This window comes from Monodelphis domestica, chromosome 5 (assembly GCF_027887165.1).
Source record: "Monodelphis domestica isolate mMonDom1 chromosome 5, mMonDom1.pri, whole genome shotgun sequence".
NCBI classification, from domain to species: Eukaryota; Metazoa; Chordata; class Mammalia; order Didelphimorphia; family Didelphidae; genus Monodelphis; species Monodelphis domestica.
The window spans coordinates 137489773-137517628 of NC_077231.1; the positions used below are offsets into that span (position 1 = coordinate 137489773).

The following is a 27856-nucleotide window of genomic DNA, read 5'->3' on the forward strand; positions in this document are numbered from 1 at the left end:
CTGAGCACCCCATACACCCCAATGAAGCAGTACAACTACTGAAAATGTATGGTTTTAGGAACGAACAGGACCAACTCATAGTCTGCTGATATATTTCTCCTAAGATAGATTTGTTTTCTACCAATGTGTGCAAAGTCTAATATTTTGCCAGTATTTTCCTAACAAAGCTTCTCCTTCCCTCCCACCCCCTCCACCAATCATAACATGGAAAAATCCCAGACTCCCTCTTCTTTCCCTCCTGGGCTATGAATTGGCTTGCCCTAACAGGAAACAAAGTTGTCTCTGGACTTCAATAGTTCTGACTTCTCTGATGAAGCTTTTTGTCCACCTAAGGCCTTAAAAAGACCCAGGAAAGTAGAGTCTAGGCCTCTTAGACTTGGTGGATTCCTGTAGACCACACAAGTCATCATGTCCTTCACTACATCCTGATAACTAGACAAGTTTCTATAGGAAAATAAAAAGAACCACTTCCAGAGAAACTAATGCTCATATGTCCTTGTTGCATAGACTTGTTATGTTGGAGCAAAGTCAGCCTCTTCTTATCATCTATTCAGTGCCTTGCTTGCCTTATGATATTCCATCATGGATCCTGAATGAAGAGAATGCGGATGTTAATTAGACCCACCTCCAAAACAATGCTTGGAGTATATTTTACTGGCCTCTGGACTAGAGGAAAACTGAGAGTAACTTAAATATATAATAAGATTTTGAGGACTCTAAGTTTTGGGTTATGAGGGGAGAGCTTTTAGAATAAAATCTTACGACTGACCATTAACTATAAGGCTCAGATAATCAGGCTTTTTTTTTTTTGCCTGCCACATTCCTTATTTAGGAGGAAGGGGCAATAAAACAATCAAACTGGGGCTTTTTGTGTTGAGTGGTTTTGGGGTGGGGTTAATTGGGGAAGTAAAATGAATTGGAAGAACATAGAAGATACATGACTTTTCTTCTTGAAACAGCCACATTCTTTTTGGGAAAGAGAGAAAACAGAAAGCAGTTTTTGAAAAGACAGAAAAGTGTGGGGTTTTATTGGTTTTATATCATAGAGAATAAAATAATGATGTCCTAATAGCTGGTAGGGGAACTTAGGTTTCTGGAACAGGAAATATTTCCAAAGGACCAAGTATTTAAGGAATTGAGTAGTTAGATCATCAATACAAGAAGTATAATTCCATGAGCCACTTGGTCATTTCACCTTGCAATATTCATAATGGACATAAGTAAAAGTAACAATCTCTTTACCAAATAGGAATGTGGCAGACGAGCAAAAATGTTGATTCTGAATATAATGAATTCATTTACAAAGTGATGCAAAAGAAGATAGTGGAAGATGACAAGCAGTATCACCACCCCAAAAAGCACAGAAGAAAGCAAATCTGTAGAAAATTGGGCATGAAATCCAAATTATATATGTATGGATTAAACCAGAAACAAAAAAAAAGAAAGAAACAAAAGAAAATGTCAGTATTCTGCAACAAATTATTTTTGATCAGCTTAAAGAACTGTCACATTTGGACTTTTAGCACCACAGTTCATAATGTGCTATTTTAGGAAGCACATATGGCATAAAGAAGGCAGAACCAAAGTATGCACAGAAAAAATCTATACAGAATCAACACAATTTTGAAAGCCTGGAGGGAAAGTTTTTTTGAGAATTGTGAAAAAGAGGGCAAGACATCAAAAGAAGTGAAAAAAAATCACAACATATTTTTTATCCCCCCAAAAGACAATCAAGAAAACAATAACTACTAACTCATATGATTTTTCATCTCTAAAATCTGCATAGGTCCAAGGTATCTGCAAACATGTGAGAAAAGAATAGCTAGGCTTTCATAAGTGATCTTCTCAAGACATTGTGCTGATTTCATCAAAATAAGTCATTGATGATGAGATGTTACTGTGTTAACTGGGAGGTAGTATGAGGTATTATAGTGTGAACAGTTTTGTCTAAATGAATAGGAAGAGAAATCCTCTCCTTTACATTAAGAATATTACAGAGCTTTAAGGGAAAAATCAAATGAATGAAATGAAAAATCAAAAGAATGAAAAATATATTGTCATACTAATACCAAGTTGGTAGAGCTATAACTTAGTTCAGTCATTCCAGAAAATAATTTATAATCATGTAGGAGAAGCCACCGAACTGTTTATAGTCTTTAATCCATCAACTCCCCTACATATGTCCCAAGGAGATAAATGGCAGAAAGGTAGGCCCTATATATAGAAAATATTTATAATATCACTATATCATAGCAAACAATGAAAAAAATAGTGGTTGAGAAATGACTAAACAGATTTTATGTCATCCCATAAGAAACAATGAATTAAAATTAAGGGAAACAAGGAAAACTTATAAGATAGTACTATATTAGAGGGTTAGTTTGGATATAATGGAGAAAGAGTAGATGATCCCAGAAAGTAGGAGGATGAGATGAATTCCCCCTTCAGCCTTCTTCAAATATGTCTCTCCACTAACCCTGCCTTTACTCCCTTCTAATAAATGTTTAATGGGTGAACCTTTTTCCTTGGGAAAAAGAGACAGAAATCAGCTTTCTCCCCCTTCAATTTGACAAGGAAGTCAATTTAAGATAACTGACACTTTATTCTAACAAATAGTAGTTAAGGGTAAGATAAACAAGATATCTGCAGGTTGGAGTTTATAGGAAAGAGGTTAAGGAAGTCCCTGTCTGTCTAAAAATATCTTTCTCCCTCCCTCCAAAGTTGAGAGACTCAGACTTGTCAGCCTGGTCTCTAAGGGGCTCAGGGTTTGGTGACCCTTGGTCTTAGCACAGTAGAGTCAATGTCCAGACTCAGGACATCACAGGAGCTGTGTGAGATCTTCCAAAGCTGTTCTCAGGTTTTGCCACAAATCTTGATGTTTTTTGGGGGAAAATGGTGAATAGGATCAATGAGGGATTTTGTATGACTGGAGATAAATCTCTGATCAGCCTGTCACCCTTGGCTTTCTCAGGCAAGAGAGAGAGAGAGATCAACTGTCTCCCTGTGGAATCTCTCTTCCCTCAAGATTCCAAACCTCCTTCACCATCCCCTGTTGTGGATGCCAACCTCAGTATGTCCTCCAGGCTCTGTCCCTCAAAGTCTCGGGATCATTCCTCTATCACAGTACAGATTGGAGAAAGAACTAAGAACAATAACTACAATCTAAATAATGATAAGACAAATATCTAGCATGTGCTGAGCCTTATGCTAAGTGCTGGAGGTTGAAAGATCAAAGTGAAACAGTATATGCTACCAAGTAACAGGAATTATATTAAAGGAAACATGTACACATAAATAGATACAAAATATATTGAAAGCAAATACAAAGTAGTTTTAAGTGCATCAGATACTTTGCAGAATAGAAAATGGAAAGGAAGATCAGGGAAGACCTTATTTATGTACAAAGTATCAGTTGAGCTAAGCTTTAAGGAAAACTTGGGAAAACCCTAGAACAAAGGTAGGTAATAAATGCATTATAGGCAAAGGTACAGACACAGATTGGCAGTGGCATGGGATATATGAGAAACAGCTAGTAAGCCAGTTAGCTAGAGCCAATTAGTTGTACATCTCATTTCCAATGAGTCCTGAATGGCCTGCACATAAAACTCTCACTTCTTGGGAGGAAAGCTATGACAAATTTGGACAACATACTGAAAAGCAGACATCACCTTGCCAACAAAGGTCCATACAGTCAAAGTTATGGCTTTTCCAGTAGCCATGTATGCTGTGAAAGTTGGATTGTAAGGAAAACTGAGTGCTAAAGAATCAAAGCTTTTGAATTGCTGGAGAAAACATTTGCTAGCCCTTTGTACATCAAAGAAATGATATCATCAATAATTAAAGAAATTAATTTAGACCATTCACTAGAAGATCAGACATTGGAGCTGAAGCTTACTTTGGTCACTAATCAGAATACAGGACTCTGGAAAAGATACTGATCTTGGGAAAGATTGAAAGGAAAAGGGTATGGCAGAAGATGAGATGGATAGATAGTGTCATAGAAACAATGAATCTGAAGTTGGACAGACTTTGAGAACTAATATAGGATAGAATAGCCTTGGTCTGGTACAGAGTAGTCTATAGAGTTACAAAGAATCAGACACGACTAAACAATAATAACAATTTAACTAATTAGGTTCTTTCCTCCTCATCTCATTCAATAAAGAAAAAATGTGACAATTTTTATACACAGGCAAAACAAATTACCACATTAACCATGTGTATCCTCTTCTGGATCTGGGTAGTTGATTGAGAGATGGATAGCATCCTTCAATTTGAGGCTTTTGGAATCATGGTTACATATTGTGTCTTGGATTTCTTTTTAAATTAAAAAAAAATCCTTACCATTTGTCTTAGAATTGCTATTAAGTATCAGTTCTAAGGCAACAAGAAAAGCAACAAGGGCTAGGCAATACACAGCTAGGAAGTGTCTGAGAACAGATTTGAACCCAGGACCTCCATCCCCAGACCTGACTTTCTAACTACTTAGCCACTTAGCTGCCCCTACAGTAGGCTTCTTTTTCAAAACAAATAAAAACAAACCTTACATTCTATCAGAAGCAATACTAAGTATCAATTCTAAGGCAAAAGAGTGGCAATGGATTAGGCAATTAGGGTTAAATGTTTGCCCAGGGTCACATAGCTAGAACATGCATGGATCCAGATTTGAACCCAGGACTATCTAACTCCAAGCCACCTAACTTCTCACCTCTTTTTTAAACCATACCATAGACTTCTAATTGGTGTTTCTGCCTCAGATATTTCTCCTCTTCAACCTGTTCTACTCTCAGCTGCTAAAATAATTTCCCTCAAGTACAGGCAACTTGGCTTCTGCCTTCCCAATCATCTTCCACTTTACTCTCCTCTAAATTCTCTGTGATCCAACTACAGAGATCTTATTTTTGTTCTTCAACACAACACTCACCTGAAATGCTTTTCCTCCTTACCTCAACTAGCTTCCCTCAAGACTCAGCTCAAATTCCACTTTCTGAAAAAGGTCTGTCTCTAGGTCTCTCCAGCTGCAGATTATTTAACTTCTTCACATAAATCATTTCTAGTAAAATATTCTATACCACAGTTTCTTCCCATTCATTCTCCAGTTGATAAACATCTTTATTCCTAATTCTTGGCTACCTCAAAAAATAAATTGAGCACTCGATGCATATTGACCAGATATTAATATTTTGGTGGAGATGGAATGCACAAAAAGTTTTAAGCCTCCTCAGTCTATATTCTTTCCTGTAGGATCTCTGGTTAAAGAATATGGGTATTGTAAGTTATTTAAAACCATAGTTCCAAATTGTTTTCACGATTAGATTAATTCACAGTTTCTTCAACAGAGTATTAGTACTCTTTGCCTTCCCATAACTTAAGCAATGTTGATCTCACATCTTTTATGTCATATTTGCCAATTTGGTCATTGTTAGATAAAACAACATGGTTACTTTGAACCACATTTTTCTCAGCATTAAAGATTTGGACAAATCTTGCTATTTGCAATTCTTCCAAAAATTGTTTATTTGTTTCTTTTAACCACCTTATCCACCAGGGAATGACTCTTAGTGATGTAATTGTGTTAATTCCCTCTATTTTTAGGATCTCACATGTATCAAATGAACAAAAGAGAGGCAAGAAGAAAAATTAAGAATTGAAAATTAAATTAAATTAAACTTCAAAATGTAAACATTTATAACATCTTGACCAGTTGATTACCAGCTTTTGGAGTACCGTTACAGAGATACAAAAGAAAATGAGAGAATTACTCTGGTACAGTATATACAGTACAAATGAGAGGGTGCCCATATGTCTGGCCATCCATTGGGAACCAGTTTGTACTTGAAAGCATAACCTTAATGTGGTGGTTTGTAAACAATTTGACAAATTAAGAAACTAAGAAAATGTTGTGCCTAGAAGCAATCAGATTGACATAATTGCATTTTGAACACCTGAACTATAGTGCATATGACCATAATGGTTTCAAATGAATACAGGGGGGAAAATGTATAATGCTTCAAACTTATTGTTTAAGAAAAAATAAATTGGTAACATCATTGGACAATTATTTACTGTTTGAGTTGTCTTTAAATAAATTTAGCTCACACACTTTGGACTGTTATCACAAACTTCCAAGAGGTTCATAGACTGCTAAATAAGAACCACTTCTATACATAATTAAGACTCAGTTTCATGAGTTATTCTACTAGGTATATATAAATGTTCCCTTTATTTAGTGTTTAGCTTCAGGGAAAAAAATTGAAAATTGAAATAAAGGAAAAACTAGAATATACAAATATCTGTCAGTACACAGAAATAGCACATTTAATAGAAAATATTGGAGCTGGTGAAATAAGCATATAGTGAATTATTAATTATATGCATTGCTTACATATTTCAGATAGCATTTGGGAAAAAGGGAAAACTTTTCAAAGATCTGTTGTTGTTTTTTTTTTCTTGATAAATGTAGATAAGTTATTCAGATGAATTATTTATTAGCTTAGATAGAAATCTAACTTGGGAACTAACTAACCTGGGAAAACTAACTTGGGAATGTTTGCTGTATTTTGGTTTTAACTAAAGCCTTTAAATTTGTAAATGGAGAATATTATACTCTAGCTAGCAAATTTTAACTTTTTAGCAATTTGGTTTGTGGACAAGTAGAAGCAATTTTTATTTGATAAGATTACAGAATATCTGTGCCAGCAATAATTTTTGCTAAATAGACAGTTTTTATAGAGAGCTAAATATGACTATATTTTTTTTTTGGTAATTTTTTTCACATAGTTTTATCTGTGAGTAAATTTCACTTGACTTTTTCCCTTTCACTGAAAAATTGTTATTATAATCTAGAAAGGATCGTATTTTTCCCACTGAATATTAAATTGCAGTTAAAAGAGAAATGGTAGGTTTCAGAGTAGAAGAATGGTTGTTTCTTTTCTCTATTGAATGATGTAATGCTCAGTTACCAATAGTAATAGCATTATTTAAGTTTTTTTTTTAAAAAACTAATATTTTAGACCAATAAATCTTAAAATGTGCTACTGCCAATTTTACCACCTTCAGATTCATGCTGATACTTTCTCATTGTGCTGTAAAAGTTTTCCATGCTTTTTACATCCAGTTGGATATCATTTATTCTGAGAGTTCAAAACATCTTATGTTGCCCATGGAGGTGATTTAAATGCTGCCAAGTACTGTAAAAATAGTAGTAAAAGATAATTCTGTTTTATACAGTTAGTTGAAAGATGTCATTCTGCCAAGCCTGCATTGTGTGTTTGATTCCTGAAATGGCTTGCTCTAGCACTAACATATTTTTTTCTTTCTTTTGATTTTTTTTAAATGTAGAAAAGTTTTATATTTCACCTCTTCAAAGAGGATAACAGCACACATTTCTATAGAGTTTTAAAGTTTGCATAATACTGTACATATTATCTCAATTTATCTTCACAAACCTGTGGAAGTAGATGTTATTATTATCCCCATTTTACAGATAGGGAAACTGAATTTCAGAGAGGTTAAGTGTCTTGTACTGTATTACATCATAAAGGCTCTGTGAGAAGAATTGAACTCAGATCCTCTTAACTCCAAGCCCAACACTATCAACTGCATCATTCAGAGTAGTGAAATTTAGTTCCTTTCACTTCATTTAAAAGTTTTTAGTTCATATCAATAATAATTTTCATTAACATGATATTTTTTGCTTAGAGCAATAGTTCTACTATTTATAAGGAAAGTGAGGACAGCAAAACTAAATTCTAATGATATCAATCATATTAGTTTAATTTTAGATATTTTAAATTATATTTTCTGCCCCATAGCTTTTGATTTTTCATAAATTAGAATTTTAATAAAATATCCCTGAGTCCCCTTCCAGATCTAAATCTGAGTTTTTATGTCAGACATTAAGAAAGTCTTTATTTAAGTCAACTGAATGGGTTGAATTTTGTTAAAGTCCTTCAATTTTTAATTCCATATGTTTTAAGAACCATGTTAAGCTTTCTGTCCTTTTATGAATTCCAATAGCTTTTCAGCATTTTTTTTATTATGAAAAGCAGGATTAGTTTTCTTTATGACACATAGTAAGTGCTTTTAAGTGTTTCATGATGATGGTGATAGTGATAATATAGATAAATAGGTCCAGATATCTAAATTTGAATGGTTGATGATTTCCTAGCCCCAGAATATACCCCCAATTTACTTTTACCACATTTCTAATTCATTCCTAAGTTACAGATTATTTCTCTTGAGTTAACTCTTAACTCCATGAGGTCAATGTAAAATGCAGATTTTGTTAAAACTTTGATATCTGGAGACTAGCCTTCCCTAATCTCTGGGTTTCTGGACTGATGCCAGCAGTAGCTGGGAGAGTGGATAGCAGCTGAAGACCATCTCTAAATATATTTGGTAGAGGAAAAAGTGGCCCATGGAAACATGGCAACAAACATATATACAGGCAAGAAAAGATGGGCTGCAAATATTTCACCTCATATGTTGTGAATTGTTCCTCCATCATGAAGAAGAAATGAGTATTCTGGTTAGCAATATTATAAAAAATTCATGATTTTGATGCAGAAGCTTAAGAAATTTGAGAAAAGTGACATAAAAGACAAGAAAAAGTTGAGAAGGGATGCTAGTAAAAAAGAGCAGTCATGGCAACAGTAGCATCACTTGCAACATTATTAATGTTAGTGTTAGCATCTTTTAGAGGCAGCTCTAAGTATTTGACACTTCAAAATGGGAGGAGAATAGAGCAAGGCAACTCAGGCCAGACACTTGAAGAATGAGAACTCTCCGTGGTGACAAGCTATGCAATAATTCACAACTGAATATACCAGTATAAACAAGAGCTTTTCTACAGGCTATAAAGAGAGCTATATAACAATCCAGTTCTATAGATTCTAATATCCCAGAGAAAGGAAAAGACTAGAAGAGTAACAAAATAGAAGTAATTTTGTTTCTCTTCTAGTCTTTTAAATCTGAGAAAGATCAACATGTGTACATGACTTCTAAGAGAGAGAACAGTAAATTTTTGATGGATTAATAATGTATTAGTTGAGTCTAGGATGTTAAAGCTAAAGGGGCTGAGTTGACTAAAGCTATAGGACTTGCCCAAGTGAGAATACCAGCCTGTATCTATATGGAGAAATTCTCATTTAAAGGGGGAAATTCTCTATGGCCCAGTGTTCACTGAAAAGGCAGAAGATTTTTATGAGCAAGCATAGTTAATTGAACCATGTGCAGTTTAAAAAAAGATGGGTAGGGAGCAATAGGGGACAACATAGCCAAACTGAGACATGGTTATTATAAGACCATATATAGCTGGTGGGGAAATGGCAATTTATAAGACTATTGCTTTTGCAAAGGCCTTGTTTCTAAGAACAATCTCTTATCACCTGAACAGCTTTAGAATACTAATGAAACTGAGCAGTTCTGGTGATTCTATCTTCTAACCTGGCAAGGTATCAGGGTTCAGAAAAGACAATTTGCCTGTTGACTTCTAGCACATGCTAATACTGTAGGCTCCTATAAAATAAGACTTTTCATCACTGGAAAATGTCATCCTCCTAGAGCAGAGATTTTGAACTTTTTCTGTGTCATGGATTCCTGGCAGTCTGGGGAAACCCATGGACCCCTTCTCAGAATGAGGTTTTTAAATTGTAGAAAACACATATAATTACAAAGAAAACTAGTTACAATGAATTCAAGATATATATTTTTCCCCATCTAACTTGACAGGCATCCTTGAAATTAATCAATGGGGGCCCATGGACCTCAGGTTAAGAACCCTTGTCCTGGAAGCCCCACATTTATAGATTGCTTATAGAATGGATAAGAATGAGGGTTTTTTTTCTGATTGGTTTTATCATCCCTGTATTTGAGGTGAAAAATTATTTTAGATCCATAATTTAGTCAGGACTACAAAGGGAGTGAGAATAATATATGGAAAAACCACGGACCTGTATGGCTTGACTTGCCTTTCCTCCAGCATTTTCTACCACTTTATGTTCTCTGCCCAAATATCTTGATAGCATTTGTGTTGGGAAATAATAATGTTTGATTTTTTGATGTCTGCAGATAAATTAAATTTTTTTTAACAAAATAATACTCTTTTCTTTCCTCTTCAATTAGCTTGAATCCTCTGAATAATAACCTGCTTATTATTTCTGTGAATGGAAATTTTGGGTTGAATGGAACCACTTTTTTATATTGTCAAAGAACATAAATTTAAAACTTTTTATTCAGATAATCTTTTAATAACTCAGTTATTCTTTGGTTCATAAGGTTGATGAAAATGATGCTGAGAAATTTTAAAATGGGACATTTTCAATGTGGATTGTTAGAATTTGAGGTAATTTTCATAGATGTTATTTTGAGTGAAATTTAGCTTTGTCAAAATTATAATTTTACTGCATTTTTATACTTAAGAAGATTAAATTAATTTTAGAAGCATTTTAGTGTTTACTATGTGTGACATAGTTGGAGAACAAATACAAAGGTCACACAGTTCCTACTTTTAAACTCTGGGATATAGATCTGATAAGGCATAAGGATACAGAGGTAAGAGATCAGATGTGAAATGGGAAATAGCCAATAGGAAATTTGTCTGGATTTAGAATGTTTGAAGGAATAATAATATAAGGAGTAAGCTTGGAGACTGAAACCCAATAGAGGAGTTTGCCTTTTACCTTAAAGGCAGTAGGGAACCACTAGAATTTTGAATGTAGGGAGGTGATATGGTTAGAGATATACTTGAAGAATATCTATTTTGGTGCTATCTGGAGAATAGATTGGAGAGGGGAGAAAGCCCAGTGGTATACTTACTGCTGAAAATTTAACAATTTTTGGCTCTCCAAAAAAGTGCACTTTTAATCTACAGTATTAACATTTCCTCCATCACTTGTTAAAGTCTACTCAGTGAACAAAACAGTAAGTCCAGCCCTTTTTTGTAGTTTTTCTATTTCGGAGGGGAAGACCTTCACATTGAAAATTTATCAATTAGCTCCCCATTGAACCTGATTATAGAATGTCCCTGGGAGAAACCAAATGCAGAGGGACCATTTAAGAAACTTTTGCAAGAGTCCAGGCAAGATGTGATGAAAGTTTAAGTAGGTTGGTTGTGGTGTAAATACTGAGAGCATGACAGATCCAAGAGATTTGACTAAGTGTACTTGACAGAACTTGGCAATTGATTGGATATAAGGGTGAGAATGTGACATCAAGAATAACTTCTGGTTTTGCAAACCCAAGAGATTTGGTGCCCTCAATTGAAATTAGGAAGTTCAGAGGTCCAGATTTAGAGGGAAAGATGAGTACTACTTTGGAGATGTTGACACAAGGTGCCTACAAGACATGCAGTCAGAGATTTCTAGAAAACAGTTGCTAATGGGAGGATGGAGCTCATAAGCGGGATGAAGGTTCAATATGCAGATTTGAGAGTCATCAGCATAGAAATGGTTGAAAAACTTATGGAAGCTCACAAAGCTTCATTATTTACCAAGAGAATGTAGAGCTATCATAAGAGTATATGTAACCAAGTAAAACTCTAGAGTATAGTGTATTGATGCCTAGGGGACAGGACATGGATGATTGTATAATGGAGACCAAAAGGGACCAGATAAGGAAGAAAATCTGACCAACCAGAATCATCAAAACCTAGGGAGAAAAGAGTATCTAGAAGGGGAGATATGACCAACCCAATCAGAGGTTGCTAGTTTACATTCTAACAGGAAAAGACAACACATAAAAGAAATAAAGTATAAGATTGTATAGATTATAAGAAAGTATAAGACTTTATGATGGAGGAAATCTTAATAATGGATATTAAATGTAAAATAAAAATAAGATATAGAAAGGAATCTGAAGGGGTCTAGGGTTGAGAGATGAAGAGGGTGATCTTTGTGGGTGAGAGACTAATGGGTTGTGATGAAGAAAGCAGTCTGGAGAATTAGGAGAGGAACCCAGGAATGAAGGGGTGAACACTTCTTAGTAACCACTGAAAGAGCAATTTCAGTCCAGTCTTAGGATCTGGAGCCATATTGCCAAGGATTGAAGAAAGGAAGGTAAGAAATTTGAGAGAATAATTATAGCTATGAACAGTTTTTACTAGGAATTTCTTTTTTTGTGAAAGGGAAGAGAACTATAAGATCATAGTTTTAGGAAATGTTGAGATTAACTAAAAGGTTTTTTTTTTATTGTTTTAAGAATGGAGAAAATCTGGACATGTTTTTCAGCATAAGGGAAGGACAAGTGGATTGTTGGAGATATTATAGAGAAGTGAAACATGGGACACTATAGACTGAAAAATCTTCTCAGGAGAGACCCAAAGGACAATCAAGACATTTATAGCATATTACCAAAGAGCACATATGCAAAATATGGCCTAGAAGACATCATCCAGGAAACATGATCAGAGAAGGAGATGGGCTTCTCATGTTGCAAGAGCAAGAGATTACAGATTGATATCTAGGGTGCTACATTGATATCCATGGATTGTGAAAAGAGCCACAGGAAAGCCACTAGCACATTGGCTAGATTTTTTTTTGAGTAGCTTATGAAAATATGGACAAGCCACTGCTCAGGATGAGAAGCTGTGAATTGCATTTAATATACTTTTGGAGGGGATCCTCATGCCAGTCTTGTTATCCCTCAAAGCAATGAAGTGAGAAGTAGTTTAAGGATTTAAAACCTCTTGACTTAAGGACACAATACATGGAAACATTTCTTCCCTAGTATAACTATCATTTGGCTTTTATATTAAAATGAGATGTGTGGTTTTCATATTAGCTCACCATTGATGAGCTCAATTCATATGTTCAGCAGATAGAAATTAGAACATTGCAGCCCACAAGACCTTATTCATTTGATTGCTTATCGCTATGCACTTCTATATACTCTTCATGTGATTTCAAAGTTCTTGCAGGCTTTACTTGTTCATGTATTTATTTGATAGAAATACTTAGTGCTTTACTAAAGTGCTTAAGGAACTTAATTGAAATGTAAAAGAAAACAAAAACAAGTTTTAGCATTTGAAAAATTGTTTCTAAGGAGTAAATCTTAGGCTTTACCTACCCAAAGAGAATTAGTAATAGAGAAAACATTTCTCTTTGTTACTTCACAAAACTAGTTGTTGTTGTTGTTTTTAAACCCTTACCTTCTCTCTTGGAGCCAATATATAGTATTGGTTCCAAGGCAGAAGAGTGGTAAGGGCTAGGCAATGGGGGTCAAGTGACTTGCCCAGGGTCACACAGCTAGGAAGTGGCTGAGGGCAGATTTTAACCTAGGACCTCCCATCTCTAGGCCTGGTTCTCAATCCACAGAGCTACCCAGCTGCCCCCTGTTGTTTTTTTTAATGGCCATATTTTCTAAATGTCAACTACAGTACAGCCCACTCGCCATACAGTCCTTGTTTCATTGAAATAAATGATGAGCTTCTAAAAGTAGAACTGTGTTATAATCCTGGAGCTAGAAATAAAAATGACCATGCACTAATTATTGAATCTTTTATTTAACAGTAAATAAGATGTACCTATACAAGGTGTCCCAGAAGTCTGGGTGCAGTTTTAATCTTTAATAGTAAACATGTAGATGAAAGGCATGGCTTAACTAAATCTGTGGTATAATGAAAAGCTTTACAAATAAATTTTGATATACAAATGCTTTCAAAGTACTCATGTTAACAACCCCTACTGAAGAGTTTTAACAGGATGAGTTGAAGCACAGTAGAACTTGGCACACTGTAAGTATATACCTCAAGTGTCACAAAACACACTGGCACACCTTTTCATATGAACAGATGGTGTAACAATGAAACAGATGGCCTTCTTAATTCTCTTTTTATTATACTGCTGTTGGGAATGGAACCTAATACTATGGTATTTTTACATTTTTTAATTAAAAAAAAAAACACTCACCTTCTGTCCTAGAATCAATACTAATATTGGTTTCAAAGCAGAAGAGTAGTTAAGGGCTAAGCAATTTGGGGTAAATGACTTCCCCAGAGTCACACACACACAACTAGGAAGCTTCTGAGACTGGATTTGAAGCCAAGCAGGACCCCATGTCTTTGGACCTATACATTTATTTTTAAAAGAATCTGTAACAATAAGGTAAATACTGCATAGCTAGTTCTTTTACTTCACTTGTTATTAAATACTAGTCTCTTCTGCCATCCATGTACATTTAGCAAGATGGAACAAATAACAAGACTCAACAGAAATTTCTTGTTATAGCTATCTCCCTTTATCTACAATTAATAATTGTTTTATGGTCTAATTTTTTAATCATTTATTTATTTTAGAGGATTTTCCCATGGTTACATAATTTGTATTCTCTCCCTCCTCCCGGAGCCATCACACAATTCCATTGGGTTTTACATGTGTCATTGATCAAGACTTATTTCTATATTATTGTGGACTAGTTTTCTCACTGAAAACCCTTAGTGAAAGAGGGAATAAAGTTGTTCCAATTTGTCACAGGTCAGAACTAGAAACAGTATTGTTGATTAGTGCAAATAATAAATCCCATGAAACTGTCATATTATTCAAATTCACATTCATATTTTCCTCATCTATACAATCAGGAAAAATGCACTTACCTCACAAGTTGTGAGCATCAAAAGAGATTTCTAAAATGCTTTGCAAACCTTGAAGCACTATAGAAATGCTAATCGTTGGTGTTAAGCTATAACTAATTACCATAATTTACATCATTATAACTTCAAACAGTACAAATTCCAGTACCAATGACCACTTTACCATATTCATAATTCATACTAATTGGGACATGACTATTGTTTTTAATAATATTGGTTATACTAGGTATATCATATAACATATATTAACTAATATTAGCTATATCAATAATTATAGCTTTTATACTAGTGCTTTCAAGCTTAAAGCAGATATAGACATAATTTTTTGTTTAATTCTTATATCTTAAAACTGTTCCCAAGTAGGAGATAATAAGTTCTACTTCCAGGTGATCTTCAAAGACACAATAGCTATTTGTGGGATATTGCAGAATGGCTCCTTAGTTTGATAAAAGTTGATCTACATGGACCCTGAGGTCTCTTCCAATTATGAGGTTCTTGGATTCTGTGAAATTCTTCCTGTCCTAAATTCTTACCATTTATTTTCCTTGCCTCTTCTGTCCCTAAAGCAGCATTGGGGACATTGTATGACAGTCATAATTCCTATCCTTTTGTATATCTGTTTCAAGATTTACTGCTCTCAACGAGTATTTCTTTATTAAGTGTTTACAAAGAAAGGTAAAACATAGCTCCTGCTTTCAAGGAGCTCAGATTCTACTGCACGGAACAATATGCAAACAACTCTGTCCATAAGAGATGTATACAGAATAAATGGGAGAGAGGTAACTTCAGAAGGAAGGCAGCACCTGTAGGGGAGGAGCTGAGAGCCTGACCAGGAAAGGTCTCTTACAGAAGATGAGATTTGAATCTTGAAGAAAGCCAGGGAAATTAAGAGGTAGAAGTGAGGAGGGAGAGCATTCCAGGCCCACAAAAAGGACCAGAATTGGGCAATGCATGTACATAATCAGGGAATAGAAGAAGGCCACTGTAGTTGGGCCATAGGGTACTTGAGGGTATTTGGGTTTTTTTATTCACTTCATTTTAGACTTTCATTTTATCTTGGAATCATTTTTCTCTTTTGTAAGTCAAGAATGCGATAAATATTTGTTTCAAAATAAATCAAGTTATGTTATGTTGTTTTTTGCAGCTGACCCTGGATGCTCTACTGTGTCATCATTTTGGTGGCTGCAGATATGACCTGAAAACTAGATGCCTGGGTTTATAGCTTCTATATGATTGGCTTGCTGCACCATGGAACTCAAAGTATGGGTGGATGGAGTCCAAAGGATCGTTTGTGGGGTCACTGAAGTCACAACTTGCCAAGAGGTTGTAATAGCCTTAGCTCAAGCAATAGGTATGTAGATTTATGTTGTGGTATAACTCCTTTAAAAAAATCTGTCACATTGGTATACATACATGTTCAAGCCAAGTAAATATGTCAATTCCACATCTCTATGTTCTTATTAGCTTTTTACATTCCATGAATAGATAACAAAACAGAGGCAACACAGTATAGGAAGCAGGTATTTCACCCAGGTTTAAATCTCGTCTGACACATACTGCCTGTGTGACATTGGGCAAGTCACTGATCCCATATGCTTTAAAACTATAATTTGCAGAGAAGGTACTATAAGCTTTAAATTAATATCAATAACTCCAAGTATTATATTTTATAAAATTTATTAGTAATCACTTGAAGTAGAAGAAATAAAAAAAAATAGAAATACAAAGTTTAAGCATGACCACGTGAGTAAACTTTCCTGCTAGGCTCTCCCTCTCAGCCTCCATAGCCACATTCCCAGATGAAGAGAAAGAGGGGCAGGGTTACATCAAAATATATCCTCCCTACATTAGCACGTAGCATAAATGGGATGCTGGGTAAGAGAGTCCTGGGGAGCAAATCCCAACTTTCATACCATGCCAACCTTCATTAAAAAAAAGTTTCCTCCCCAGAAAATGACTCTACCAATAAAATCATTTATGGTTTTAAAAGAATTAAAACACTTAACATATAAACACATAGTATGCACAAATTTCCCTTTTCACAATTCCTCCCAACTACAAGTAAAACCATGTTAATTCTTTCTCATACTAACCCCAGAAGTCTTGTTTCTTCCTGGTTTTTACCATTCTTTTTTCCTCCTCTCTCAAAACGTGTCCCAGAGCTTATTCCTAATAATAGCCTTTATGGACAATTTATAAACCTGATAATTTTACTTGTTTTAAAATATAGATATCTAAAAGCCCCTAGAATCCAAAAATGGGAAACATTGCATGTGTTTTTAAATGTTCTGCAATAATTTTAAAAATATATAAAGTGCGACAAAAAAATCTACCCATCTAAATATATACATGCCTATATAAAGAAATAATCAAGTGTATACACCCCAACTTGAACATTTTCCTTCTGGTTATGTATTAAATACTAAATTGTAAAACATGTTATATGATGATTGATTACTAACAGATCACAGCTCACGTGTCTTTGTAAGAATGCTTCCTTAATTTAGCATTAAAAGTTTAGTGGATTTGTGTTTGTTTTGTTTTACTGTGTTCTTATCAGTGTTTGGTAGTATTAGCTCAGCCTTCGAAAGAGCTGTTCAGAAAGTTATAGTATCTAAGATTTATAGGATCTATAAAGATCTTCAGAAACTATCTAGTCCAGTCTTCTCATTTACAGATGAGGTAACTGAGGCCCAAGAACATTCTGACTTGTATAAGACCATACAAGTAGTAAGTAGGATTTGAACTCAGAAACTCTGACTCCCAAGCTAGCTCTTTTCCCACTATATCATGTTGTCTCTCTATCAGACTCCTTCTCTAGTGATTTTAGCCCTAGTGGTTGTAAAAAAAATACTATTGAATTTGTTTTTTAAATTTACTTTTCTTTTCCTTCTTGTTTCTCCTGTGTAATCTGATTTGATCCCAAATGTATTGAAATTATTTGGAATCTTATTCTTTCCCATTCATTAAAATATCACTTGTATTTTTTTTAAAACCCTTACCTTCCATCTTGGAGTCAATACTGTGTATTGGCTCCAAGGCAGAAGAGTGGTAAGGGCTAGGCAATGGGAGTCAAGTGACTTGCCCAGGGTCACACAGCTGGGAAGTGTCTGAGGGCAGATTTGAACCTAGGACCTCCCGTCTCTAGGCCTGGCCCTCAATCCACTGAGCTACCCAGCTGCCCCCTATCACTTACATTTGAAAATGCAGTGTTCTTCAAATAGAGTTTAATCAAAATAGACTCAAATGGCTGTTAAAATCATGACAACATCAAAACTTTTGTATAATGTTCAGTGTTTTCATATTCCAAGTCAGTAATCTCTTTAGTTTCCAAAAGTCTTTATTTTAATAAAAATGTACAGTTTGCTGCTACTTTGTGATTATTAGAATAATAAACTAGGACCATAACACTCATAACTGTATTTAAATTTTAAGCTAGGTGGCACAGAGGCTAGGAGCAGTCGCTACAAAAATGAAGATAGTTTAGTAGTGTAGCTAGTTTTATCCTTCATATGGTAGCCACATTGTCTTCCTAAAGCTTTTAGAAAAAGGTCAGAATAAAAACTATCTGCTTGTTTGTGAACCATCTTAGGAAAACTCTATAACTATACGCATTCAAAGATATAAGCCCAGAGTAATTTTAATTTAGTTTCCCCATCTTTTATTACTCAGTGAAATATGTACCTTATTTGAAAACTTGTTTTGGAAAGCCGACAATTGGAATGAAACAAATTATTAATGACTCCCTTAAAAACCTTGCTAATCCATTCTTTTGTCTTATTATTGCTTTATCACTTTTTATGTTATAGAAGTCTGATTTAGGAGAGAAGAAATGACAGTATTCATTTTTTTTTAATCTTAGAAAATGATTTTTCTACTTTGTATTCTTATTTTTTTCCAAAATATATCATGAGGGTTACTGACATTTTATTTTTTAAAATGTTAACTCATAGCATCACATAGAAATATTTTAAAAGATAGTAATATGTAAACAGATATTTTATACTTGCATACACACACACACATACATATATATATATATATATCTGAGCAACTAGGTGATGCAGTGGATAGAACACTGGGCCTTCCTGACTACTCTTCCTGAGTTCAAATCCAGCTTTAGGCATTTACTAGTTGTGAGACCCTAGGCAAGCCACTCAACTCTGTTTGCCTCAGTTTTCTCATCTGTGAAATGAGCTGTAGAAGGAAATGACCAATCAGTCCAGTATCTTTGCCAGGAAAACCCCAAAGAGGTCATGGACAGTTGAACACAAATCTAAATGACTCAACAACAACACATACATATATGAATGTATTCTGTTCCCATAATTCTTGATATTAGCGTTTTTAACTGGCAGTGTGCAGGAGTAATCATTTCAGTTCATATGATGGGTAGATGCAGTTTCCCTAGCAATGGATGCAGACACCATTCAAGATGATAAATAGTCTTGGACTGTTCCAGAATCTCTCCAACAGATGTTAAGTGCATCCAACTTTGAAGGGAATGCCACTGTGAATGACATAGGTTCTTACTCAACTGCTGCCCTCTACTTGACAGTGCTCACCATTGTTTGTGAATCCTTTATTAGGAACATGGTGATGATGATAAAGTAGATCTGAAATCTCAGCATTATGTATACCTCTTGCACCACTGCAGAGTTCATCCCATTCCCCTACCCATTCAATGAGAATATTGCATACATCCTCCCATAAATCTTTACAAGATGGCGCACTACAAAGTTCTGCTTTCTTTTTTTTTGTTTTGTTTTGACATTGTATACATGTTATTGGAGCATGGGATTGACCATCACTCATCCCTCACTATTTATACATGACAAACTTCCATCATTTCTGGTTATACATCTTTTAGAATAAAATCTTTTCATTGCTTCTCTTATTTTCATTCTTGACAATTAATGCATTGCAAGCTGCTCATACCTATCATGAACTTTTCTATTGGCCTTTGAGTAATTCTTTTTTTTAATGGTTTATTGTATTTTAATTTATTTTGCCTAATATTTTCCAACTGCTTTATTTATTTAGAATATTTTTGCATGGTTACATTATTCATGATTCCTCACCTTCTTTCCCTCCTCCCTCCCAAAGCTGACAAGCAGTTCCACTGGATTATTGTTCAAAACCTTTGTTTTTTTTTTTGTTTTGTTTTGTTGTTTTATTGTTCAAAATATCTCTTTGGGGTACAAGCCCAGCAGTGCTATGGCTGGATCAAAGGGTAGATATTCTTTTGTCGCCCTTTGGGCATAGTTCCAAATTGCCCTCCAGAATGGTTGTATGATTCACAACTCAACCAGCAATGAATTAGTGTCCCTACTTTGCCACATCCCCTCCACCATTCATTACTTTCCACAGCTGTTATGTTAGCCAATCTGCTAGGTGTGAGGTGATACCTCAGAGTTGTTTTGATTTGCATCTCTCTGATTATAAGAGATGTAGAACACTTTTTCATGTGCTTATTAATAGTTTTGATTTCTTTGGCTGAGAACTGCCTGTTCATGTCCCTTGCCCATTTATCAATTGGAGAATGGCTTGATTTTTTGTACAATTGATTTAGTTCTTTGTAAATTTGAGTAAATAAACCTTTGTCAGAAGTTTTTATGAAGATTGTTTCCCAATTTGTTGTTTCCCTTCTGATTTTAGTTACATTGGTTTTGTTTGTACAAAACCTTTTTAATTTGATGTAGTCAAAATAATTTATTTTACGTTTTGTGACTCTTTTTAAGTCTTGCTTGGTTTTAAAATCTTTCCCTTCCCAAAGGTCTGACAGATATTTCCTCACTGTCTATACTGCCTTTTATCAGGATGTAATTACCTTCCCTATCTCTTTTGACTAGATTTATTTTTACTTTGGCTTTGTCAGATATCATGATTGTGACTCCTGCCTTCTTTTTGTCAGTTGATGCCAATAGATTTGGCTCCACCCTCTTACTTCTCACCCTATGTGTATCTACCTTTCTCATATGTGCTTCTTGTAGATAGCATATGGTAGGGTTTTGGACTCTAATCCACTCTGGTATTTGCTTGCGTTTTATGGGTGAGTTCATTCCATTCACATTCAGAGTTATGATTACTAGCTGTGTATTTCCCAGCATTTTGATTTCTGCTCCTTTTCCTGCCTTTTCTTCTTTCACTATTTCTTTCTACACCAATGTTTGCTTTTGAACAGTCCCCCTTGCTCCCACCCTTATTTTACTTCCCTTTCTACCCCCTCCCTTTTTATCCCCCCCTTATTTTCCCTGTAGTCTTTCTAAAATTAACCCCCTGCTCCCTCCCTCTCTTGTACTGCTTCCCTGCCCACCAGACCGTTTGCTACCCTTCTACTCCCCTATAGGGTGCAAATCTATTCACTGCCCCCAATGGATTGGATTGCTTTTCCCTCTTTGAGTCACTTTCAAAGCACATAAAAGTTAAGTATTTCCTGTCTCCGACCTCTTTACCCTTCCAGTGTATTGATGTTCTCCCCCCTCCCACCATGAGCTTCTTTATGACATAAATTTACCCTCATTTGTTTCTTTTCCCATTTCTTTTAATATTAACCTATTTTTAAGCTCTAGTTATATATATATATATATACATATATATATGCATACTCATGCGTATGTATTTTTGCATGCATATATCTATATACCTATTTATGTCTTGTCCTTTTATCCTATACAGTTTGTTGCTGTTCCCTCTAAGTATACTTCTTTTTGCTGCCCAGCTAATAACAACAGTTTTTAAGAGTTACCAATGACCTCTTTTCTTATAGGGATACATATCATTTTAACTTACTGAGTCTCTTAAAATTTTTTTTTGTTTTTCTTTTTTCCCCTCTTTTTTAATTACCTTTTGATGATTCTCTTGAGTTCTGTGCTTGGACATCAAATTTTCTGTTCAGGTCTGGTCTTTTCTTTACAAATTCTTGAAATTCTTCTATTTTGTTGAATGACCATACTTTCCCCTGAAAGAATATAGTCAATTTTGCTGGGTAGTTGATTCTTGGTTGTAGACCTAGTTCCCTTGCTTTCCGGAATATCGTATTCCATGCCTTTCTTTTTTTCAGTGTGGATGCAGCCAGATCCTGAGTTATCCTCACTGTGGTTCCTTGGTATCTGAATGACTTCTTCTTGGCAGCTTGTAATATCTTTTCTTTGGTCTGATAGTTCTTGAATTTGGTTATAACATTCCTGGGTATTGTCAATTGGGGATTAAGTATAGGAGGTGATCTGTGGATTCTATCAATCTCCACTTTTCCCTCTTGTTCAAGGATTTCGGGGCAGTTTTCTTTAATAATTTCCTGTAATATAATGTCCAGCCTTTTTCTTTTGTCATGGTCTTCTGGTAGGCCAATAGTTCTTAAATTGTCTCTCCTTGAATGATTTTCTAAATCCTCTGTTTTGTGAATGAAATGTTTCATATTTTCCTCAATTTTTTCATTCTTTTGGCTTTGTTTTATAGAGTCCTGCTGCCTTGTGAGGTCACTTGATTCTAGTTGTTGTATTCTGGTTCTTAAAGACTGGATTTCATCCTTAGTTTTTTGGTCGTCCTTTTCCTTTTGGTCGGATTTTCTTTGGAGGTCATCTTTCATCTTCTTCACCTCATCTTTCATCTGCTTTGCCTCATCTTTCATCTCCTTTGCCTCATTTTCCAGCTGGTTGATTTTGGCTTTCAAGACACTATTTTCTGTTTCCAGATGACTTATCTTAGTTTTTAAGTTCTTTTCCCAATTGTCTTCAGCCTCTCTTAATTGTGTTTTGAATTGCATTTTTAGTTCTTCCAAAGCCTGTATCCAATTCACTGGGATTTCTGATTTTTCCTTTGCTGATCCCTCCCCCTCTGTTTCATTCGCTCTTTGCTCATTACCTGTGCAGAAGCTGTCTATTGTAATTTCTTTCTTCTTTTTCTGTTGTTTGCTCGAGTTTACCCCTTCTTTGCTCCCTGTATTTGGCTGTGCTCTTGCTCCTCTCATTTTGTTTTGGTTTTGGGGCTGTCAGTCTCCCCTCTTGGAGCCTTATCAGATCTCTTGGTACAGTCTCTAGGGGAGGAATGTTAGCTTCCCTGTCCTCTGGGGGCTTTTGATTGGATTGAGTTCAACTGGGTCGGGCTGTATGTGGTATGAAGCTCTGAGGCTCTGAAGACTCCTGGAAGACTGGGCTGCCCAGGCTCTCTCCAGTTCTCTCCAACTGCTTCTCCACTGTCCGCAAGTGCCTTTGCCCGCCTCCCTAAACTCTGAGGAGTTCTGATGGGATTATGTTTAACTGGATTGGTCTGGATGTGCCCCAAGGCAACTGTGAGACTGGAGCCCCATGGAGGGACCCAGCCACAGCCTGTCTCTCCCTGGCTTCCTCCCTGCTGTCCAAGCTGGATGCTCCAAGCCTAGCGCCCCACTGCTCACAAGGTAGACCCTCCAAAACAGCACCTTTGCCCGCTCAGAGGTTCCCGCTGCTGCTAGGGGCTCAGCCCTCTGGGTTGTGGGGGAGGGGTCCTGGGACCTTCACTCTGCCTTCCCCTTAGCCCTGAGTATTCTCAGATTCCAGCTTTTGGGGGGCGTACCTTTTGATTTGAGTCCAGAAGGAGGGCTCCCCGCTTCTGTCCTGTTGTTCAGCTTGAACTTTGGTGCCCTAGGAGCATTCAGCCTGTATCGGTAAGGAAGGGTCTTCCACGAGATCTGAACTTTTGCTGCTCGCTAAGCTGCCATCTTGACTCCGCCCCTCTAATTCCCAGTTCTCTTGGTACCAAGTGTCCTGGGCTGCTCCTCAATTTGGGCTAAGCTGCTCCACAGCATGGGTTGGGCTGCTCTTCATGCTGCTGGTTTCACCATTCTCCTCTTTTACCCTAGTGAGATGGATCTTTCCAGTTGTCTCAAAATTTTCTTGATCTAAAACACTACTTCACTTAGGCTTTTGTTGAATTTTGCCTCTCCAGAATTTGCTTTGAGATGCATGTGGGAGTGGGAGGAGTTGGGGGTCATTTGGAGTAACCTGGGACCATTCCTTACTCCACCATCTTGGCTACCAGAAGCAGAAGGACCCTCTGTTTGATTTTGCAAATAAGTTTATATTTTCAACTGGTCCTGCCCTTGACTTTTCTATCCCTCTACTTGCATGGAGAGCCTATATTTGATAGCTTAAGCTATTTATATGTTCTTAGTCTCCTTCCTGTGGTGCCTTGTTCATCAATTCTAAATTTAATTAATTTGATATCAATTCATGATAAATGTGTCTAGGAAATGGTAATAGTGTTATTGCATATGCTTTCATCCATTTTGTATTATTTTTATGTCAACAACTGTTTAGGTCAAGTTGGAGTATCCTTAAAAGGGAGTCACATCTTCTCATTTATAGTCTTCAAATTTAATACTGTTTTTTTCCCCCTTGATCTTACTATTATTCCAAGAAATCAGAAAAAACACAGATGATTTGGAAATAATTATATATCTGGAAAATGTGATTTCATGTATATTCTTATTTTCCTTTCTAGAAAGACAACTCTTTAATATTCATAATACTCATATATATATATATATACATATATATATATTTTTATCCACAAATACAGTTTTGTTGACCATAGAACATTATTTCAATCCCTAAGAAAAATCCTTTTGATGTTTTTAGTTCATGCCACAGTTTCCTGTGGAAAGTAATTTAAATTTAGGAGCCACTTTAAAGGATATGTTTAGCTATAGTAGTAACAGAATATGAATTCATCAAACAAAACCACAGCTGTCTTCCCACAAAAAGTCAAGCAAAGCAATTTGAGTTTGCTTTCTGGGTTTTTAATGTACTTTACTGCCTCATGGAAAAAATCATCTTCAGCTTTTTATGGTTAACTGAAATGATGTTTGGAGAATCTTTTCATTACTCATTTCTATAAGCAGAAGCCTATAGAAATGAAATTAAAATTTGAATTTGCAGTAAAATGAAGTATTGTAAAAGCTATTTTTAAAAAATCAATCTCAGTGGTGCTAATTGATTAAATGAAAATTTTTAAATGAGCTCTAAGAACCAAGCTGACCCTAATATCAGATAACTCATGATATAAAAATAACTCTTTGGGATATGTAAGACTGTAGAACTCTTAGGAGATCTCCTGGTTAACTCTCATGAATCTTATTAACTTTAAAATGGTTATTGAAAATATCTAAATGGATTATAGGCTAATAGAATTAGAATATTCAGAGAATAGTAGTTGAGCTGATTATACAGAGAATTCGCCTACATAAGATAAAACACGAGTGAGGTTTAGTTCTGTTTACTTTGTATCTCTTACAGACTTTTCATTTTAGAGAAGGCTCAAGAATATTAGACCTAATCAAAATGATCTAAATTCCTTTAGTCCTCCTAGCTACCACATGAGGTCCAGTTTTCACCACCTCTTGCCTGGTCTAATTATTTTACTACCACTTTTTCAGGTGAAGCAAAATGAAAAGTTTAGATGACTTGCCCAGGAACACACAGCAGGTGAATGGAAGATCCCTGTGTGCCAGCACCCACTAGCTCTGGTGACTCCCAGTCTGATATTCTTTCACAGTGTCACAAGAGTGCAATGACCTTTAACAAAACAGTACAATATAGGTATGGAAGTTTTAACATTCCAGAGTGTCATGCAGTATTCCTCTGGAATGTTGGGCTATAAAGAAATGGAAAAGAGAGAAATAATCCTTAACCTAAGAATCATTAAAAGCTCAAACAATTCCAGTTCTGTAGTATGAATTAGAATAGCTCATTTCTCACTGTTAACAATGGCAATGATTTAACATTCTTCTCTAGTTCCTTGAATTGCATATTTGTCTTAGATTATCTTGCTCACATTTAATAGGTGAATTTCCATTTCCCTTTTATGCAGTCTTTACAGCCTGAAAAATCAGTGATCTCTGACTTGTTGGAGTACATGATGTGACCAACTTCTCAGCCTGGGTCAAAGGTGGAAGCTTTTTATTTAGACAATAACAAACTACATCACGGAGGCAATCAGAAAATTTAAACATAGGGAAAATTAGAACAAAAGTGAAAAACTATGTTCATGGGAAAGTAAAATTTTAGTGTTTGAATTAGTAACATAATCAGCTTCTACAAATGGGAATTTGATTTTAATATTTATATAAATACTTCCTTTGATAGAATTTTTTCTGTGTGTGTGAATGATGCAGATCATAACCCTTCAATCCTTTTTTTTTTAACCATGTATGATAATTGTCCACCCTTACATAAAATTACATAAAGGACACTATGAATAGCAGTTCTATAAAACTATAATCAATTGTTCCATTTTTAAATGGGATTTAAATTACTTGACTCTTTTAATATTTTATTCTAGTCATTCAAGTAGGACACAAACACTATAATGCTTACTGAATTTGTTCTTAGTCTAACAAAAGAATCCATAAAACACTTGTGGTTAACTAAGTATTGAGAAAGCAAAGTACTGAGCTTCCAGGGCATACTTTCTGCTTCATTCCCCCACTCTGAGTATTAATTCAGATAAGCTTGATTTATCATTTATGACATACTTGCCTATCAGAACCATGTGACTTTGCATATTGAGTGTAAATTATTTCCAACAAATAATTAAAGAAATTAAGAGGTAGAGGTGGAAATAACTATTAAGTCTTATCTTTTCCCACATCCTTTTAAACCTTTTTGGCAACAACCATTTTGTTTACTAAGGAAAAATTCCATTCAATTAAAATGAGTCATAAGGAAAATTCTACATTTGTGAAAATAGCTCAGAACAGAGCCTGGCTAAATTTTTTAGCATTTTGATTATCAATATAACAGTACACAATTATTTGGCAGAAACATATATGATTGCTGTAAGAAAGTATTAACAAAAACCTTTAAAACTTTCATCTTCTAGATCTTTGCCATATTTTAAGTCATGCAAATTTGTATGTAGTTTTAAGAGGTCTGGGTTTGAATTCTTAGGATCTGCATTTTAAATTCAGGTCTGGTAGCCTTGGAACAATGACTCTTCCTCTGTGTCTGTTTCATGATCTGTAAAAATATCAGGATTTTAATAACTTAAATAAGAAAAGGAAACTATTTGACCATACTACTGGGAGAACTGGAAAGCAGCTTCAGATAACTTAGGTCTAGAGTTTGCTATTCATATGTCAAAATAAGCTCCGAAAGGAAAATATTAGAAATCAGAGGATATTAAATTAAAATAATTCTAAAATTAGAAATATTAGAGGATAATGGAAAGATGTATGTTTCAGATACATGATTAAATGGAGAATTTGTAACCAAACAGAAAATAAAAAGGTGAGTCAAAAAAGGCTACTTATATAACTGTAGGCCAGTAACTAAAATCTTGGTTTCCACCTCCATAAAATTTAGTACAATAATATAAAATAATAATGTCTACCTCATAGGGTTATTGTGAAGTTTAAATCAAATACTATTTTTAAGGTACTTTGCAAACATTAAATTACCATGTAGTTAGTGAAAATTAATTTATTCATCCTTACTTTAAGTGCTAGAGATACAAAGAAACCCCCCAAAACCTGTGCCCTTAAAGATTCTAATGAGGGAGACAATATATAAATGGGTGTGTGCATAATATAAATTTTTAAAAAGGATATGTACAATGTAGATAGATGGTCATCTGAAAGAAGAAGCAATAGCAGCTGAGGATACTAGAAAAGGCTTGGGATGCAATCAGTCCAAAGGCATGAAAAAGGGAGATGAAATTTAATGTTCAAGGAACTAGCAGTAGGCCATGTAGCTAGAGTGGAAATTGTTTTGGATTAGGGAAAGGCTTGAAGCAAAATTAGTTAGAAAGCCTTCTAAGACATGATTCAGGAATGTGACTATGAGTAGAGAGAGAAGGCAGTTTAGCAATTAAAAAATCATTGGTAACTTTGGAGAAGAAAATTTCATCTTAATGCTTTGGTCAAAAACCAGACTTCAGAGGTTTTTGAATTGAATGAGAAGAGAGGAAGTGCAGATACTGGGTGTAGATGGTCAAGGAGTTTGCTCATAAATGTAGAAGAGAATTATAACTAGTTGAGGGCGATAGGATCAAGTGAGGGTTTTTTAAGTAGTGGGGACACATCGGTACATTTTTAAACAGCAGGGAAGAAACTAAAGCTAAAGAAAGATTGAAAAATAATAGAAGAAGTGAGTAATAGTGGGGATAATTTCCTGGAGAAGTCAGGGGAAGGGATGATGAGATCAAAGGACTATGTAGGACTAGCCTTAGCAAGAAGGACCATGTCTTCATCTGTGACTAGAAAAAAAGGAAGATGTGGTAGAGAGACAATGT

At 35.3% G+C, this 27856-nt stretch overlaps 1 protein-coding gene across 1 annotated transcript in view; it reads left to right on the forward strand.

The window, feature by feature from the left end:
• Window positions 1-27856, forward strand: part of RASSF8 (Ras association domain family member 8) — a 129168-nt gene that overhangs the window by 88712 nt on the left and 12600 nt on the right. Inside the window, exon 2 of the mRNA XM_007503922.3 lies at window positions 15732-15938. Within this exon, the coding sequence (XP_007503984.1) occupies window positions 15836-15938 (103 nt within the window). The 5' untranslated portion in view covers window positions 15732-15835. The remainder of the gene's footprint in view (window positions 1-15731; window positions 15939-27856) is intronic.